General features: G+C 44.5%; 1 protein-coding gene across 1 annotated transcript in view; it reads right to left on the bottom strand.

Annotated features, from left to right (window-relative positions):
- LOC126262709 (translation initiation factor IF-2-like) overlaps positions 1-17397 on the bottom strand; it is a 47872-nt gene extending 30475 nt beyond the window's left edge. The window contains exon 1 of the mRNA XM_049959535.1: positions 16923-17397. Within this exon, the coding sequence (XP_049815492.1) occupies positions 16923-17397 (475 nt within the window). The remainder of the gene's footprint in view (positions 1-16922) is intronic.
- Positions 17398-17921: the final 524 nt, after the last annotated feature.

Raw genomic sequence — 17921 nt, forward strand, 5'->3', positions numbered from 1 at the left:
CTGCAGAAGGATCTTCATCGCCTTTGCAGAGTGCGGCCGTGGCTTTTAATGAAGAAGGAAAAGCATGACTTATGCGACGTCTTTACGTGCTCACTGCGAGCTCAGAAGTGAAAAGAGCGGTATGACACAGTCAACGGATATACTAGAGACACTGCCCAAAACATCGGCGCAAAGCTTCATCGGATTTTCTCTGCGGTTTCCGTTTCGCAGCCGATCAGACCCTCCTTTCCTAATAGCCCTCGTACACTCACGTCCGGCGGCGACAGGTCTGGGCTATAGGATGGATGAGGAAAAGTTGTCCAACCACATTGGCGATGTGATCCCGTATTCTGAGACTTGTGTGTGGGCGTGCATTGTCGGAGTAAGGTTTTCCCAGCCGTCAATCATATTGCTGGTTTGACGCAGGCACCATGAATTTCTCTCCTGTGCCAGCCTCTTCACCTCTGAGTAGTGCTTGTACCCTACGTCCTCAGTTGTTTGTTAGATGTGTTCCAATCTCTGTCTTCCCCTACCGTCTTTACCGTCTACAGCTTCCTTTACTGCCATGGAAGTTACTACCTGATGTCTCAACACATGTCCTACCGTCCAGGCTCTTATTCTAGTCAGTGTTCTCCACATATACCTTTCTTCGCCGATTCTGAGGAGAACCTCCACTTTCCATATCTTAACACCCTACCTAATTTTGAACATGATTCTACAGCAGCACATCTCAAATATTTCGATTCACTTCTGTTCGGATTTCTCCACAGTCCGTAGCTACTACCATACAATACTGTCCTGCAAAATTACACTCTAAAAAATTTCTTGCTCAAATTGATACTAGTAGATTCTTTTGGCCAAGAGTGCCCCATCGCCTGAGGTAGTACATTTCTTATGTCCTCCTTATTTCATCCGTCCTGTTTACCTTGCTTCCAAGGCAGCATACTTCTTTAAATTCGTCTACTCCGCGGTCTCTGATTTAAATGTTAAGTTTATCGTTTCTCTCTTATCTACTGCTGCTCATTACTTCCGTTTTTCGTCGGTTTACTCTCAGTCCATGTTCTGTACTCCGACTGTTCATTAAACTCAGCAAGTGCTGTAAATCATCAGTTTCTCAAAGGATAGCAACGTCATCGGCGAATCTTGTCATTTATATCACTTCACCTGGAATTTTAATACCACTCTTTAACCTTTCTTTTCTTTTCGTCATTGCTTCTTTGATGTATGGATTGAGCAGTAGAGGAGAAAGTCTGCATACCTGTCTTACATCCTTTTTAATCCAAGCACTTCGTTGTTGGTCTTCCATATTCTCCCTTGGTTATTGTATATTATCCTTCTTTACCTATAGCTTATACCTATTTCTCTCAGAATTTTGGACTTTTTATGCCATTTTACATAGTCGAACGCTTTTTCTAGGTAGACATGTCCTTTGAAAGTATCTTGATTTTTCTTAAGTCTTGCTTCCATTACCAAATCAATGTCAGAAGTGTCTCCCTCGTGCCTTTACCTTCCGTAAAGTAAAATTTATTTACATCTAACAGGTTGTCAATTTTCATCTCTCTGCGCCCAGCTTTAGCTCAGACTCAAACATTGTGGCCATTTTAATGGGTACTGGTGGGATCTCCGTAACACCTAGAGAGGCTTTCTGTTCTCTCCTCAGCGGAGTGTGTGAAGTGTGTGTCTATTTCCTATATATGACCGTGGTTAATGCTTGTGCAGTGGAGTAATTTTATTGTTATAGCTGATTATGGCAGTCAGAGAAAGTGAGATGATTAAACTCGGCGGTAGCACATAGCGTTCGCCTTCCGAAAATCAAGAGGATTGAAGAGACTACAAGTGGAATCCAAAAGTGGCTACAACTCCTTTCCTGTCGGAGGAGAGACTTTGTCAACGACCACTGCACACACTTTCTTCACGAAGTGCTGCGAATCAGTAGACCCATGGTGCGGTTAAGTTCAAGTTGCTAACCTCACGGCTGCACTTCCGAATATTCAGCCATTGTCATTGCCTATCAGCCGCCACCGTAGATTGCTACCACATCTGCTACATTTAAATGACGCCGAACATTCAGACAGTTAGGTTGACTCCCTTTGTAAGTTACAGGCAAATAATTTACTCAATAAATATACATTTTCAATGGCTGAATGTTGGCAACGTTGTTCTCATATTCATATTAGCCACAAATCAAGCGTCAATTAGTTCTAAATTTTCACGAATAATTGTTATCATAGTGACTAACTCATAACATACACTATGTGATCAATAGGATCTGGTCACCTGGTTCGTGGCGCCCTCCACAAAAAAAATGGCTCTGAGCACTATGCGACTTAACTTCTGAGGTCATCAGTCGCCTAGAACTTAGAACTAATTAAACCTAACTAACCTAAGGACATCACACACAATCATGCCCGAGGTAGGATTCGAACCTGCGACCGTAGCGGTCGCTCTGCTCCAGACTGTAGCGCCTAGAACCGCACGGCCACTGCGGCCGGCCGCCCTGCATCGGTAATGCGGGAATTCAATATGGTGTTGGCCCCCCTAGCCTTGATGACAGCTTCCAATCTCACAGGCATACGTTCAATCAGAAGCTGGAAGGTTTCTTGGGGAATGACAGCCCATTGTTCACGAAGTACTGCACTGAGGAGAGGTATCGATATCGGTCGGTGAGGCCTGGCACGAAGTTGGCGTTCCAAAATATTCCAAAGGTGTTCTATAGAATTCAGGTCAGGACTCTGTGCAGGCCAATCTATTATATGGGTGTTACTGCCGTGTAACCACTCCTCCGAAGGCCGTGTATTATGAGCAGGTGCTCGATCGTGTTGAAAGATGCAGTTGCCATCGCCGAATTGCTCTTCAACAGTGGTAAGCAAGGTGCTTAAAACATCAATGTAGGCCTGCGCTGTGGCAGTGCCAAGCAAAACAACAAGGGGTGCAAGCCGCCGCCACCATAACACCACTGCATCCGAATTTTACTGTTGGCGCTACACACCCTCGCAGATGACGTTCACCTGGCATTCTCTATACCCACACCCTCCCATCGGATCGGCATATTGTGTACCGTGATTCGTCAATCCACACAACGTTTTTCCACCAATCGTCCAATGTTTACGCTCCTTGCACCAAGCGAGGCGTCGTTTGTCACTTATCGACGTGATGTGTGGCTTATGACCATGAAATCGAAGTTTTCTCACCCCCCGCCTAACTGTCACAGTACTTGCAGTGGATCCTTATGCAGTTTGGAATTCCTGTGTGATGGTCTGGATAGATGTCTGCCTATTACACATTACGACCCTCTTCAACTCTCAGTTAACAAACGAGGTCGGCCTGTACGCTTTGGTGCTGTTCGTGTCCCTTCACGTTTCCACTTCATCATCACATCGGAAACAGTGGACCTAGTGATGTTTACGAGAGTGGAAATCTCGCGTACAGACGTATGACACAAGTGACACCCAATCATCTGACTACGTTCGAAGTCCTTGAGTTCCGCGGAGCGCCCCATTCTACTCTCTCACGATTTCTAATGACTACTGAGGTCGCTGATATGGAGTACTGCCGGCCGAAGTGGTCGTGCGGTTCTGGGCGCTGCAGTCTGGAACCGAGCGACCGCTACGGTCGCAGGTTCGAATCCTGCCTTGGGCATGGATGTGTGTGATGTCCTTAGGTTAGTTAGGTTTAATTAGTTCTAAGTTCTAGGCGACTGATGACCTCAGAAGTTAAGTCGCATAGTGCTCAGAGCCATTTGAACCATATGGAGTACCTGGCAGCAGGTGGGAGCACAATGCACTTAATATGAAAAAGATATGTTTTGGGAGTGTCCGGATACTTTTTGTCACATAGTGTATAACCGCGTGAAGCGGCGAATAAGATAGGCCTTTATAATATTTTTGGCTATCCGGCCTAATGTTGAGACCTGCTGAGTTTGAAACATAGTATTGAATTATTGATAAACAATCATTCCAGCCACATAATGCGGTGTGTGGAAACAGTAATATTCTGCAATACGGGAGAAACTCAATTGCGCGACACCTAATGCGTCCTGATCATACACTTTGATGTGTGTTTGTGTGTGTGTGTGGTCAACACTTGAAAAGACTGTGACATAGGTTTCTTGTGTCCCATTGCCTATGAAGAACTCCCTTATAAGGAATCCTTGCATTTTCTACCTCTTATTAGCTAGCATTCGAGAACAGAGACTTCAGAACAACCTAATGTGAACGGGTACCCAGGCAGTTTGAGGATGAACATCCATGGAGAAAGACGCAGAGTGTGGGCGGGTGTTGTAAACAGTATTGATTTTAATTAAGTTTTACTCTTGTTGTGAGTGACTGTTATTCACAGTCACTGTGAATACACATGGTGCGCATTCCACAAGTATAACTAATAATTTTGCAATCACTAAAATATGTTTGAATGCACATTTCCGATAGCCAGTCTGCCTATTAATCACTTACAGCGATCCTAATTGCTGCCATTGTGAGTCTATTAACGATCTACGACCGTGTGACACCTTCTGTGTAAGGCACACGTCTACAGAAGACACGAGGTTAGTGGATAGAATGTTCGCGACGTGCACCTGAAGTGTTCGTGCTCACCTGTAACGCTTTCGTGGAATGTTTAGCTCACACTATCACGTTTCCGCCACCAATGAAGAGAGCAGATCTGAACCATGGATGAAGTACCCTAAGGTGATAAGTAGTGGGGTAGCTCCTACTATCGCGTCGGACCTTCTTTTGCCCGGCGCAGTGAGATGACTCGACGTGGCGTGGACTTAACATGTCATTGGAAGCTCCCTCCAGAAATATTGGCCGGCCGGAGTGGCCGTGCGGTTCTAGGCACTACAGTCTGGAACCGCGAGACCGCTACGGTCGCAGGTTCGAATCTTGCCTCGGGAATGGATGTGTGTGATGTCCTTAGGTTAGGTAGGTTTAAGTAGTTCTAAGTCCTAGGGGACTGATGACCTCAGCAGTTGAGTCCCATAGTGCTCAGAGCCATTTGAACCAACCAGAAATATTGAGCCTCTCCTGCCGTCCATAATTGCGTAAGTGTTGCCGGTGCCGAATTTTGTGCGCGACCTGACCTCTAGACTTTGTCAAGTGATCCGGGTGGCCAAATAATTCGCTTCAATAGTCCAGAACGTTCTTCAAACCGGTGGCATGACGCATTGTCGTCTATAAAAAATTGACCGCTGTTTGGGGGCATGAAGTCCATGAGTGGCAGCAGACGGTCTCCAAGTAGCCAAACACAACCGCCGGCCGCTGTGACCGAGCGGTTCTAGGCGCTTCAGTCCGGAACCGCGCTGCGGCTACGGTCGCAGGTTCGAACCCTTTCTCGGGCATGGATGTGTGTGATGTCTTTAGGTCAGTTTGGTTTAAGTGGTTCTAAGTCTAGGGGTCTGATGACCTCAGATGTTAAGTCCCATAGTGCTTACAGCCATTTGAACCATTTTTGAACATAACTATTTACAAACAATGATCGGTTCAGTTAGACCAGAGGACCCACTCCATTCCATATAAACAAAGCCCACACCATTATGGAGCTACCATCAGCTTGCACAATGCCTTGTTGACAATTTGGGTCCATGGCTTCCTAGGGTGTGCTCCACATTCAAATCCTACTATCAGCTCTTACCATCTGTAAGCGGGTCTCAAAGGCACTGGCGTCGGAAGTCTGCTGCCATAGCCCATTAACGCCAAATTTCGTAGCACTGTCCCAACGGATACGTTCGGCGTACGTCCCATATTGAGTTTTGCGGTTATTTCACTCAGTGTTGCTTGTCTGTTAGCACTGACAACTCTACGTAAACCTCGCGCTGTCGGTAGTCAAGCGAAGGCCGTCGCCCACTGCGTTGTTCGTGGTGAATTTTGTTATTCTAGGCACACTCTCGACAATGTGGTTCTTGTAATGCTGAATTCCCTAACGACTTCCGAAATGGAATGTGCCAAGCTTCTAGCTTCAATTCCCATTCCGCGTTCAGCGTCCGTTAATTGCCGTCGTCCGGCCATAACTGCATAGTAAACCTTTGCACGTGGACCACCTGAGTACTAGCGGCAACTCCGCCAATGCACTGCCTTTTGTACCTTGTGTACTGATACTAACTCCATCTGTATATGTGGAACCCATGACTGTCTCCTCAGTGTACTTCAGTTGTGTTTGATAATTACTGTGAATACGAGTGCTACATATTCCAGGAGTATTATTGTAATAAATAATAAGTGTGTTGGCAATACTAAAATATGACTTCTCATTGCCAATAGCCAATCTGCCTATTAATACTTTGTAGCGATCCTCATTGCTCTCAATGTGAGTGCTATTAACGACCTACGACCGTGTGATATCTTCTGTGTACGGGAGGCATCCACGGATGACACGGTGTTGGTGGGTAGAACGTTCTTGACGTGTACCTTAAGTCATGCAACGCTCTCGTGAAATGTTTGGATGTTACAAGAAGCCCACATCACCACATTTCCGGTGGTAATGACGAGAGCAGATTTGCACCGTGGATGAATTACAATCACAGTTAGATGAAAACTTAATCAAAAAGTTTACATTTCTAATAAATTTGTACTAACTACGATAGTATTTCACACTGATATCAGCGGTGACTTGTAATCATCGAATCACTATTATATCCTAAACGTTCATTTGCTGACGGAGGTTTACTGTTCAAAGTATTTTTTGAGCTATGTGGCAGTTTTCGCTATTAATTATGAATACCCTCTGTAGATCCATGTGAGTGAAAGTGGGAAGAGGGAAAACGATTTTAACTGACGAGGAGAACACGGCAAGAGCTATAATCCGACTTCCGAGAAACTTCTCTCGGTGGAAGAGGAATCAAAATCAGCGAACACGTGTGTCGGCTTACCCGTAGATATTTGACCGTCTCTGAAAAAACGACGTTCAGTTTTCAAGGTACTTTCTGTACCTTTTCGAGAGCGGGTGGCAGAATGGCTAGCGTCGCTGTTTCATACATTTTCGATCCGCGTTCGAAACCCGATTATTATTTTTGATTTTGTTTTCCTTTTATCTCCCTATATCCGCAAAACATTACTATGCGAATGTTCTCTCATGTGTGTTGAAATGACATTGTCGTTATTCGTTTAAAAATTGTGTGTCTGGTGAATGAATTTAAAAAATAACAATACATTAACGTAAAAATTTGCTAAAATTGTTTCTGGTGAAATTCCTGCAGTGTATTATGATTCATAAACAATTGTAAGCGCCAGTTTTCGGAAAAGTGATCTGTTAAGCGTGGTTTGTCACGAAATTATTGCCGACGTGTGAAATCTTTAGCAGTATTAACGACGTTTTTCTCCCGAGTGAGATTCATACGAAGAAATGTCACAGTGCCTAAGCTGTCTTTGCGGGATGCTTCTGGTGTTCAGAATGTCCATGTTTTGCATCTTTCTGAAATCTATATCATCCAAGGGAATGCACCAAATCTTCCTGAAGAGTAAACAAAGGAATAAAATATACGGATTAAGGGGACATTGTATGTCCTATGCCGCCAATGTTAAATTATCGAATTTTGTGACCCATTATCTTGGTAACTTTTTTAGACACCAACATACAATTTTCCATAGTTACTGAATGCACCTTCCTAGATACACTGGACTAGAATTATTACTATAATTGTATTGTGGAGCATGTTATCTCTTTTTCTCAAACTCTTAATTTTTTGACAGAATTGTGTAAATAAACGAACATAAAAACAAAACAACTACAGATATTTTAATTACTCTAGTTCCATATGCTTCCCCCATGAACCATGGACCTTGCCGTTGGTGGGGAGGCTTGCGTGCCTCAGCGATACAGATGGCCGTACCGTAGGTGCAACCACAACGGAGGGGTATCTGTTGAGAGGCCAGACAAACATGTGGTTCCTGAAGGGGGGCAGCAGCCTTTTCAGTAGTTGCAGGGGCAACAGTCTGGATGATTGACTGATCTGGCCTTGTAACACTAACCAAAACGGCCTTGCTGTGCTGGTACTGCGAACGGCTGAAAGCAAGGGGAAACAACAGCCGTAATTTTTCCCGAGGACATGCAGCTTTACTGCATGATTAAATGATGATGGCGTCCTCTTGGGTAAAATATTCCGGAGGTAAAATAGTACCCCATTCGGATCTCCGGGCGGGGACTACTCAGGAGGACGTCGTTCTCAGGAGAAAGAAAACTGGCATTCTACGGATCGGAGCGTGGAATGTCAGATCCCTTAATCGGGCAGGTAGGTTAGAAAATTTAAAAAGGGAAATGGATAGGTTAAAGTTAGATATAGCGGGAATTAGTGAAGTTCGGTGGCAGGAGGAACAAGACTTGGTCAGGTGATTACAGGATTATAAATACAAAATGAAATAGGGGTAATGCAGGAGTAGGTTTAATAATGAATAAAAAAATAGGAGTGCGGGTTAGCTACTACAAACAGCATAGTGAACGCATTATTCTGGCCAAGATAGACACAAAGCCCATGCCTACTACAGTAGTACAAGTTTATATGCCAACTAGTTCTGCAGATGATGAAGAAATTGATGAAATGTATGACGAGATAAAAGAAATTATTCAGGGATTGAAGGGAGACGAAAATTTAAGTCATGGGTGACTGGAATTCGTCAGTAGGAAAAGGGAGAGAAGGAAACATAGTAGGTGAATATGGATTGGGGGGAAGAAACGAAGAGCCGGCCGAAGTGGCCGTGCGGTTAAAGGCGCTGCAGTCTGGAACCGCAAGACCGCTACGGTCGCAGGTTCGAATCCTGCCTCGGGCATGGATGTTTGTGATGTCCTTAGGTTAGTTAGGTTTAACTAGTTCTAAGTTCTAGGGGACTAATGACCTCAGCAGTTGAGTCCCATAGTGCTCAGAGCCATTTTTGAAGAAACGAAAGAGGAAGCCGCCTTGTAGAATTTTGCACAGAGCATAACTTAATCATAGCTAACACTTGGTTCAAGAATCATAAAAGAAGGTTGTATACCTGGAAGAATCCTGGAGATACTAAAAGGTATCAGATAGATTATATAATGGTAAGACAGAGATTTAGAAACTAGGTTTTAAATTGTAAGACATTTCCAGGGGCAGATGTGGAATCTGACCACAATCTATTGGTTATGAACTGCAGATTGAAACTGAAGAAACTGCAAAAAGGTGGGAATTTAAGGAGATGTTGACAGATGTGAAAATTACCGAACTATCAGTTTAATAAGTCACAGCTGCAAAATACTAACGCGAATTCTTTACAGACGAATGGAAAAATTGGTAGAAGCGGACCTCGGGGAAGATCAGTTTGGATTCCGTAGAAATGTTGGAACACGTGAGGCAATACTAACCTTACGAGATTAAGAAAAGGCAAACCTACGTTTCTAAAAATGGTTCAAATGGCTCTGAGCACTATGGGACTTAACATCTATGGTCATCAGTCCCCTAGAACTTAGAACTACTTAAACCTAACTAACCTAAGGACAGCACACAACACCCAGCCATCACGAGGCAGAGAAAATCCCTGACCCCGCCGGGAATCGAACCCGGGAACCCGGGCGTGGGAAGCGAGAACGCTACCGCACGACCACGAGATGCGGGCCCTACGTTTCTAGCATTTGTAGACTTAGAGAAAGCTTTTGACAACGTTAACTGGAATACTCTCTTTCAAATTCTGAAGGTGGCAGGGGTAAAATACAGGGAGCGAAAGGCTATTTACAATTTGTACAGAAACCAGATGGCAGTTATAAGAGTCGAGGGGCATGAAAGGGAAGCAGTGGTTGGGAAAGGAGTGAGACAGGGTTGTAGCCTCTCCCCGATGTTATTCAATCTGTATATTGAGCAAGCAGTAAAGGAAACAAAAGTAAAATTCGGAGTAGGTATTAAAATTCATGGAGAAGAAGTAAAAACTTTGAGGTTCGCCGATGACACTGTAATTCTGTCAGAGACAGCAAAGGACTTGGAAGAGCAGTTGAACGGAATGGACAGTGTCTTGAAAGGAGGATATAAGATGAACATCAACAAAAGCAAAACGAGGATAATGGAATGTAGTCAAATTAAATCGGGTGATGCTGAGGGGATTAGATTAGGAAATGAGACACTGAAAGTAGTAAAGGAGTTTTGCTATTTAGGGAGTAAAATAACTGATGATGGTCGAAGTAGAGAGGACATAAAATGTAGACTGGCAACGGCAAGGAAATCTTTTCTGAAGAAGAGAAATTTGTTAACATCGAGTATAGATTTAAGTTTCAGGAAGTCGTTTCTGAAAGTATTCGTATGGAGTGTAGCCATGTATGGAAGTGAAACATGGACGATAACCAGTTTGGACAAGAAGAGAATAGAAGCTTTCGAAATGTGGTGCTACAGAAGAATGCTGAAGATAAGGTGGGTAGATCACGTAACTAATGAGGAGGTATTGAATAGGATTGGGGAGAAGAGAAGTTTGTGGCACAACTTGACTAGAAGAAGGGATCGGTTGGTAGGACATGTTTTGAGGCATCAAGGGATCACAAATTTAGCATTGGAGGGCAGCGTGGAGGGTAAAAATCGTAGAGGGAGACCAAGAGATCAATACACTAAGCAGATTCAGAAGGATGTAAGTTGCAGTAGGTATTGGGAGATGAAGAAGCTTGCACAGGATAGAGTAGCATGGAGAGCTGCATCAAACCAGTCTCAGGACTGAGGACCACAACAACAACAACAACAAGTTCCATATGTGTTCAATCTTACACTTGGCACACTGTGAAAATTTTGTCTCTACCATCAGTACTTTTTTAGAAAACGGTTCATTTATTGCAAAAATGTAGTTCAGAATATTGAGGATAAACTTTTATCATTACAAATTCTTATACAGACTTACATTTCTGTGTCTTTTATGCACCAGAATTGCCCTGCCCCATAGTCTGTGTCTTCTTCAGTGTCACAACAGCCCAGTGCTTGCCTCCTACTTTTCTTTCTTGCTTCTTTTGTCATTTTCTGAGCAGCTAACTCTGCTTCACGTACACGAAGCTCATCCAGTTCCGCAGTCATTTAGCTGTGTTCTGTCCAAATCTTACCTCTAACTTCTCCATAACCTTAAGTCTTTCATAGTCCCCACCATTAAAAGTTTTTACAGCATCAGACACTGCTAACTTTAGAGTCATAAGGCCAATAAATACATTTTAGGCACACGGCACCACACAATATTATTGAAGAAATTCACATTCTGGGTCTTCCCATGTAAACACTTCTTTTGCTCAGGATTTCCCAAATCTCTGTCAGCCTCCGTAGCGCAGCCGTAGCGTTACCTCCTACCACGCAAGGAGGCCCAGGTTCGATTCCCGGCAGAGGACTGCGTGTTGTGTGTCATCATCATTTTCGTCATCATTGCCACGCAAGTCGCCGAAGTGGCGTCAACTAAAAAGACTTGCAATACGGCGGCCGAAGCCCGAAGGGGATATCCCGGCCAATAAATGCCATATGATCTTTTGATTTTCCCAAGTCTCTGTAAATAGATTTGACTGTCTCCATTACTGCCAAAGGAAGAGGATGTTTATGTGTAAATTCAAGTAGGGTGCCAGAAAATTCAGTTTGCGTATATTTACACCAAGTGTTTGGTGGAGGTAGACACAAAGCATAACATGGCTTTTCATCAGCTCTTTTTATCTTCTCTAAAGTGTCACAGTTATCCCTAATGACTTTCCCATAATGTTCCTGTAATTCATCAATGACTTTATCCGTTAGCTTACTACGAAAATAGCCAATAACCACACTACTTTCAACAAAAACTACTGTCAGAAACAATGGACTGATTTGCTTATTTGTAATGCCAACTTCTAAGACGTAGCAGTAGGCACAAAACATCGCAATTCAAAGCCTTCTAGAATGTGTAGTTCCCAAGATATGACTGCTCAATTGTGGCAGAATATGCATAGCCGCAAAATTTGAGTCACACGTCAGCATTCAAAATATTATTTGAAGGTCTCACAAAAAAAAAAAAAAACAAAAAAAGCAGTAATTGGGTCTCAAATACAGGACGCAAAAGTGAAATGCTGTGATGGTAGCCACTATGCCACCAGTACAGCTGAACTTATCATGTACTAAAAGGCATTAAAATTACGTTTAAAACTTTGACGACCGTTTTCTCATAAAGGGTCGACTACCTAGGGCTAACCCGAGACACTTGATCGCTATTTTGGCTCCTCTCCGACTGGGCAAAGTTTCTGGGAAATCGGGTTGTGGCACTTGCCGTGTTCTCCTCGTGAATATGAAATTCAAACCTTTTAAGTTGTACTTTTTAACTACATTCGTCTAGGATTATTTTAGCAACGGCGGTAATGGCCTTACAGCTGAGACGTTCATCAACTCAGCGGCACACACCCACAACCACCCCTCCTTCCTCCCCCCCCTCCCCCCTCCACCACACACAGTCACAATAAGTCTAGTGCAGTGTGAATGTCAATAAAAGTTATTTGCATAGGAAATCGTGAAATGTTTCAACAGATCCGGTATAGTACCAATGCGCCATGGCGCTTGTTTTCAACAAATATGGAATGGTCCAGAAAACTGTAGACACTCTTTGATATTCAATATTAGTGTAACAATATGACGTACAGTTACAATTCTTGCGTTGAGGGAATGTTAATTTATGTGTTCAAAGTGATCCCCATTTGCAGCCAAACAACGTCGATGCCGCTGAACTATCGACAGAACTACGCCTGTCAGTGTTGCCGGTGTGATAGCCGCACAGTACGCCTCCATGGTTTCTCGTAGCTCGTTCAGTGTTGCTGCCTTCTCTTGATGAACATTTTTCAAGATAGAAGTCAAGAGGTGTAAAGTCTTGAGACCGAGATGGGCACTCAACAGCTCTCCTTCGACTTATCCATTGTCCAGGTAGATTTTCATCCAAGTAGGCTCTGTCATCTCTGTGGTAGGGAAGTGAAGCGCCATCTTGCTGTAGGTAAAATCTTTCATTTCCATACACATCTCAGATGGCAGGTAAATCGATGTCTGCTGCATATGGAGATATACCTCATCAGTTACGGTATCTTCACAGAAGAATGGACTAACCAAAGCGCGCGATGACAGACCGCACCACGCATTAACACCCGGTAGATCAACATGTTGACGACATGAACCTGAGGATTTTCAGGAGCCCGGTTCACGCAGTTGTGTCAGTTTGAATTGCGTCTCCTTAGACCAGGTGACCATCCCTGAAAACCGTGCATCCTCGCAAAACATGCCTTCAAACCACTCTCAGTGCTCCATCCTGCGATCCGCATCATCCTCGTCCATAGCGTGTAGCTATCTTGGAACATACACATTCCACTTTGCAGCCTTCCGAATTCGTTGTATACTTGATCGGCTTACCCCGCTTTCACGTGCACCCTGCCTCACAGGTTTCTGTGGTGACTTAGTAAAATGATGCAACGCAGCAGTGGTGGAAGTTGGACTTGATGTTTTTGGTCGACCAGACCTTTCCTTATGCACATCCTGAACAGCACTATCAGCTTCAAATTTACCCCGAATACGATAAATTGTTGTATGTGTTGGTGGCTGAGTTGTGTACACATTACGCCACTGTCATTGTTCCTCTATCATGGTTTCGTACTTCCAGTACCACTTCAATATGACGTTGCGTTACTCAAACGACAATCTTACTTCATTCATTGCTGTATTGTAATCTGCTGGAAAACGTGCGCCGAGAACTCTTGAGACAACAAAGGACTACGCTACCGCTCAAAATTGCAACAGTATCTGTCATTATGTTCAAAGATGTTGAGAGGTTCCAGAGTATTTGTACTGAGAGCTCAAAAAAATACTTTTGACTTGATTCCTAAACATGTTGTTTTACTTTCTTGGGTGGCCAGTGCGAGACGAGCATCGGAGGTCGAGTTTCGCCTATTGTATGCAGGGCGAAACGACCTGCGAGACGTCTGAGTGTCGCCGCAGTTTGTGTGTTACCGTTCCGGCGCGTCCGGAACGAAGACTCCTGGCACCGACTGACTGCATTGTCCTCTTGATTCTGAGAATACTTATGGACAGTGCCCTGCTGAGTGCGACTGTCTGGCACCGGATGGCCGGTGGTCTATGTAGGCTGTTTTCGTAGCCGGTCAAACGGCAAGTTCAGTGCCCTCAGCTGAATAGCAGTAGCTTGATTGGTCAACTTAAACTGATGCTAGTTGACGTCATAAAGCGCTGCTCTAAATTGGAGGGAACGGTCGCTATTGGCGCAAATGATGTTCCGAGACAGTGTGGGAGAATTTTGGAATCTGCACTGAATGCTGATTCGCGGTTTTCGAGGAGAATAGGGAGTTGAGTAATGCTGGCTTCGCTCATGCATCGCATCACAGAGAAGATTCGGGATCTGATCTTCGTCGGAGTCGGACAGTCATGCGACTTGGTCACTCTTTTTTGGAAGAGCTTAGAATTCTCGGACAGCTTTCGAGGCCAGGGGTTCACACAGAGTTGCTGCATGGCAGAAGTCGGCGCCTACATCATCAGAACGCTGCCTACCGACACGTGCTGCAGATTTCAGTACTGGTACAGTATTTTGCGGCTCCGACATTGTAGGACCTTATCAATTTTATACTGAATCCCTCAGCAGCATGCGAGTTCGCTTTGCTACAAGTCCACCTTGCTTGAGGTCTTACTACTAATTGCAATACTGCTATATAGTCGGGAGATTAATATTTAATTCATTAGGACCTCCAGTCATTATCGTCAGTCTGTTGCATCACCGAGAGTAGGAGCCCCTTGTTCTCGAGCCAAAGCTTATTCTCATAATATTTCAGTATAACCTAGCCTTTAACCTACTGTGTGTGTGTGTGTCGACAATCATGTGCATTTGTGTTCTGATATATAATATGTTGTTGTTGTTGTTGTTGTGGCCTTCAGTCCTGAGACTGGTTTGATGCAGCTCTCCATGCTACTCTATCCTGTGCAAGCTTCTTCATCTCCCAGTACCTACTGCAACCTACATCCTTTTGAATCTGCTTAGTGTATTCATCTCTTGGTATCCCTCTACGATTTTTACCCTCCACGCTGCCCTCCAGTACTAAATTGGTGATCCCTTGATGCCTCAGAACATGTCCTACCAACCGATCCCCTCTTCTAGTCAAGTTGTGCCACAAACTCCTCTTTCCCCAATCCTATTCAGTACCTCCTCATTAGTTACGTGATCTACCCATCTAATCTTCAGCATTCTTCTGTAGCACCACAGTTCGAAAGCTACTATTCTCTTCTTGTCCAAACTATTTATCGTCCATGTTTCACTTCCATACATGGCTACACTCCATACGAATACTTTCAGAAACGACTTCCTGACACTTAAATCTATACTCGATATTAACAAATAGCTCTTCTTCAGAAACGCTTTCTTTGCCATTTACAGTCTACATTTTATATCCTCTCTACTTCGACCATCATCAGTTATATCGCTCCCCAAATAGCAAAACATCTTTACTACTTTAATTGTCTCATTTCCCAATCTAATTCCCTCAGCATCACCCGACTTAATTCGACTACAGTCCATTATCCTCGTTTTGCTTTTGTTTATGTTCATCTTATATCCTCCTTTCAAGACACTATCCATTCCGTTCAACTGCTCTTCCAAGTCCTTTGCTTCCTTTGCTGTCTCTGACAGAATTACAATGTCATCGGCGAACGTTAAAGATTTTATATCTTCTCCGTGGCCGGCCGCGGTGGTCTAGCGGTTCTAGGCGCGCAGTCCGGAACCGCGCGACTGCTACGGTCGCAGGTTCGAATCCTGCCTCGGGCATGGATGTGTGTGATGTCCTTAGGTTAGTTAGGTTTAAGTAGTTCTAAGTTCTAGGGGACTGATGACCACAGATGTTAAGTCCCATAGTGCTCAGAACCATTTGAACCATTTGATTTCTTCTCCGTGGATTTTAATACCTACTCCGAATTTTTCTTTTGTTTCCTTTACTGCTTGCTCAATATACAGACTGAACAACATCGGGGATAGGCTACAACCCTGTCTCACTCCCTTCCCAACCACTGCTTTCCTTTTCATGTCCCTCGACTCTTGTAACTGCCATCTGGTTTCTGTACAAATTGTAAATAGCCTTTCGCTACCTGTATTTTACCCCTGCCACCTTCAGAATTTGAAAGAGAGTATTCCAGTCAACATTGTCAAAAGCTTTCTCTAAGTCTACAAATGCTAGAAACGTAGGTTTGTCTTTTCTTAATCCAGCTTCTAAAATAAGTCGTAGGGTCAGTATTGCCTCACGTGTTCCCATATTTCTACGGAATCCAAACTGATCTTCCCTGAGGTCGGCTTCTACCAGTTTTTCCATTCGTCTGCAAAGAATTCACGTTAGTATTTTGCAGCCGTGACTTATTAAACTGATAGTTCGGTAATTTTCACATCTGTCAACGCCTGCTTTCTTGGGGATTGGAATTATTATATTCTTCTTGAAGTCTGAGGTTATTTCGCCTGTCTCATACATTTTGCTCACCAGATGGCAGAATTTTGACAGGACTGGCTCTCCCAAGGCTGTCAGTAGTTCTAATGGAATGTTGTCTACTCCCGGGTCCGTGTTTCGACTTAGGTCTTTCAGTCCTACATATAATGTATCTAATTGTAATATTTAATCCGCATATCATTTCGTAGATAAAGAAAGAATCCCATTTCCAGTTGTTTATTATGATAAAGTTCTCTTTTTTTGAGTAGATTACGATTTTTATTAAATTATTGTGAGTGTGCACTCCTTATTTTACCAACTAGCAGGGTCCACCATCATTTCCTTCTGTTACCGTTGTGCGCATTGTGCGCATAATTCATTAGCTGGTAGATAAGGAGGGGGTCGAGTGCATGTCTCGTTCTCATGCAAAATTCGTCTGAATTAAAGAGGTACAAACTCTTCTCCACCCCGGCACCTCGCAATGTTAACCATCAAATAGTGTCTACATTTTTCTGGATCTCTTTGTACTGAATGGCATAGTGCAGGAGAAACATAGGGACATCTGAAACGCAACTCACCTCCGTAACCGTAGTATGGATAGGCGTGGTAGTAGACGGGGAGTTCCCTGTAGCTGGAGGCGCGCTGCTGGGCATCCGCTATCTGCATAGGGGACAGCGCCCCAGCCGCCGGTTTCAGCGACGGAGCACGTGTGGCCGTGGGCGTCGGCGCTTCTGTGACTGCGGGGGCGGACGCGGCGGCGGCAGGCGCGGTGCCGGGGGCGGACACGGCGGCGGCTGCGGCGGCAGAAGCGGCGCCGGGGGCTGTGCCGGGGGCGGAGGGCGCGCCGGGCCCCGTGGGCAGCCCGCGCTGACCGCCTGCACCCCCGCCAGCGCCGCGGCCGCTAAAAGTCTCCTGGCTCTCGAGCTGCTGGCGCAGCGTGTACGAGTGGTAAAAGTCCTTGTAGCGGGGCGACTGCGGCGCCGGAGGCTGTGCGGCGGCGGCCAGCGCGGCTGCGGCTGTGGCGCACAACACGGCCACAACTAAGCGCGTCATCTGAAACCGGGAAGACAATCAGGCACTCAGACTTGGCGATGCTCACTGTCCTCTGCACTTCGTTCTCCTCCCTTGCATTTCACGCTTTCGTACGAATCAGTTGCACAGTGACTGGAATTCACGATATCCTGTTTTATGGCGCTATACGGTAAGTTCGTTGACTTGAAAAAAGCGAATGGGGACTGAAGATGGCGAAATGAATTACCGAAACCGCTTGCTTTAAGAATAAAATAAAATATCTTAAGGTGTACGGCTGTTGGTAAAGTTTATTGAATTGAAAAGAATTACAATGTCGTCGGCAAACCTCAAAGTTTTAATTTCTTCTCCCTGAACTTCAGTTCCTAGTTCAAATTTTACTTTTGCGTCCTTTACTGCTTGCTCGATATACAGATTGAATAACATCGTGGATAGGCTACAACCCTGTCTCACTCCCTTCTCAACCAATGCTTCTCTTTCATACTCCTCGATTCTTATAACTGCCATCTGGTTTCTGTACAAATTGTAAATAGCTTTGCGCTCCCTGT

This window comes from Schistocerca nitens, chromosome 1, assembly GCF_023898315.1.
Source record: "Schistocerca nitens isolate TAMUIC-IGC-003100 chromosome 1, iqSchNite1.1, whole genome shotgun sequence".
Lineage (NCBI taxonomy): Eukaryota > Metazoa > Arthropoda > Insecta > Orthoptera > Acrididae > Schistocerca > Schistocerca nitens.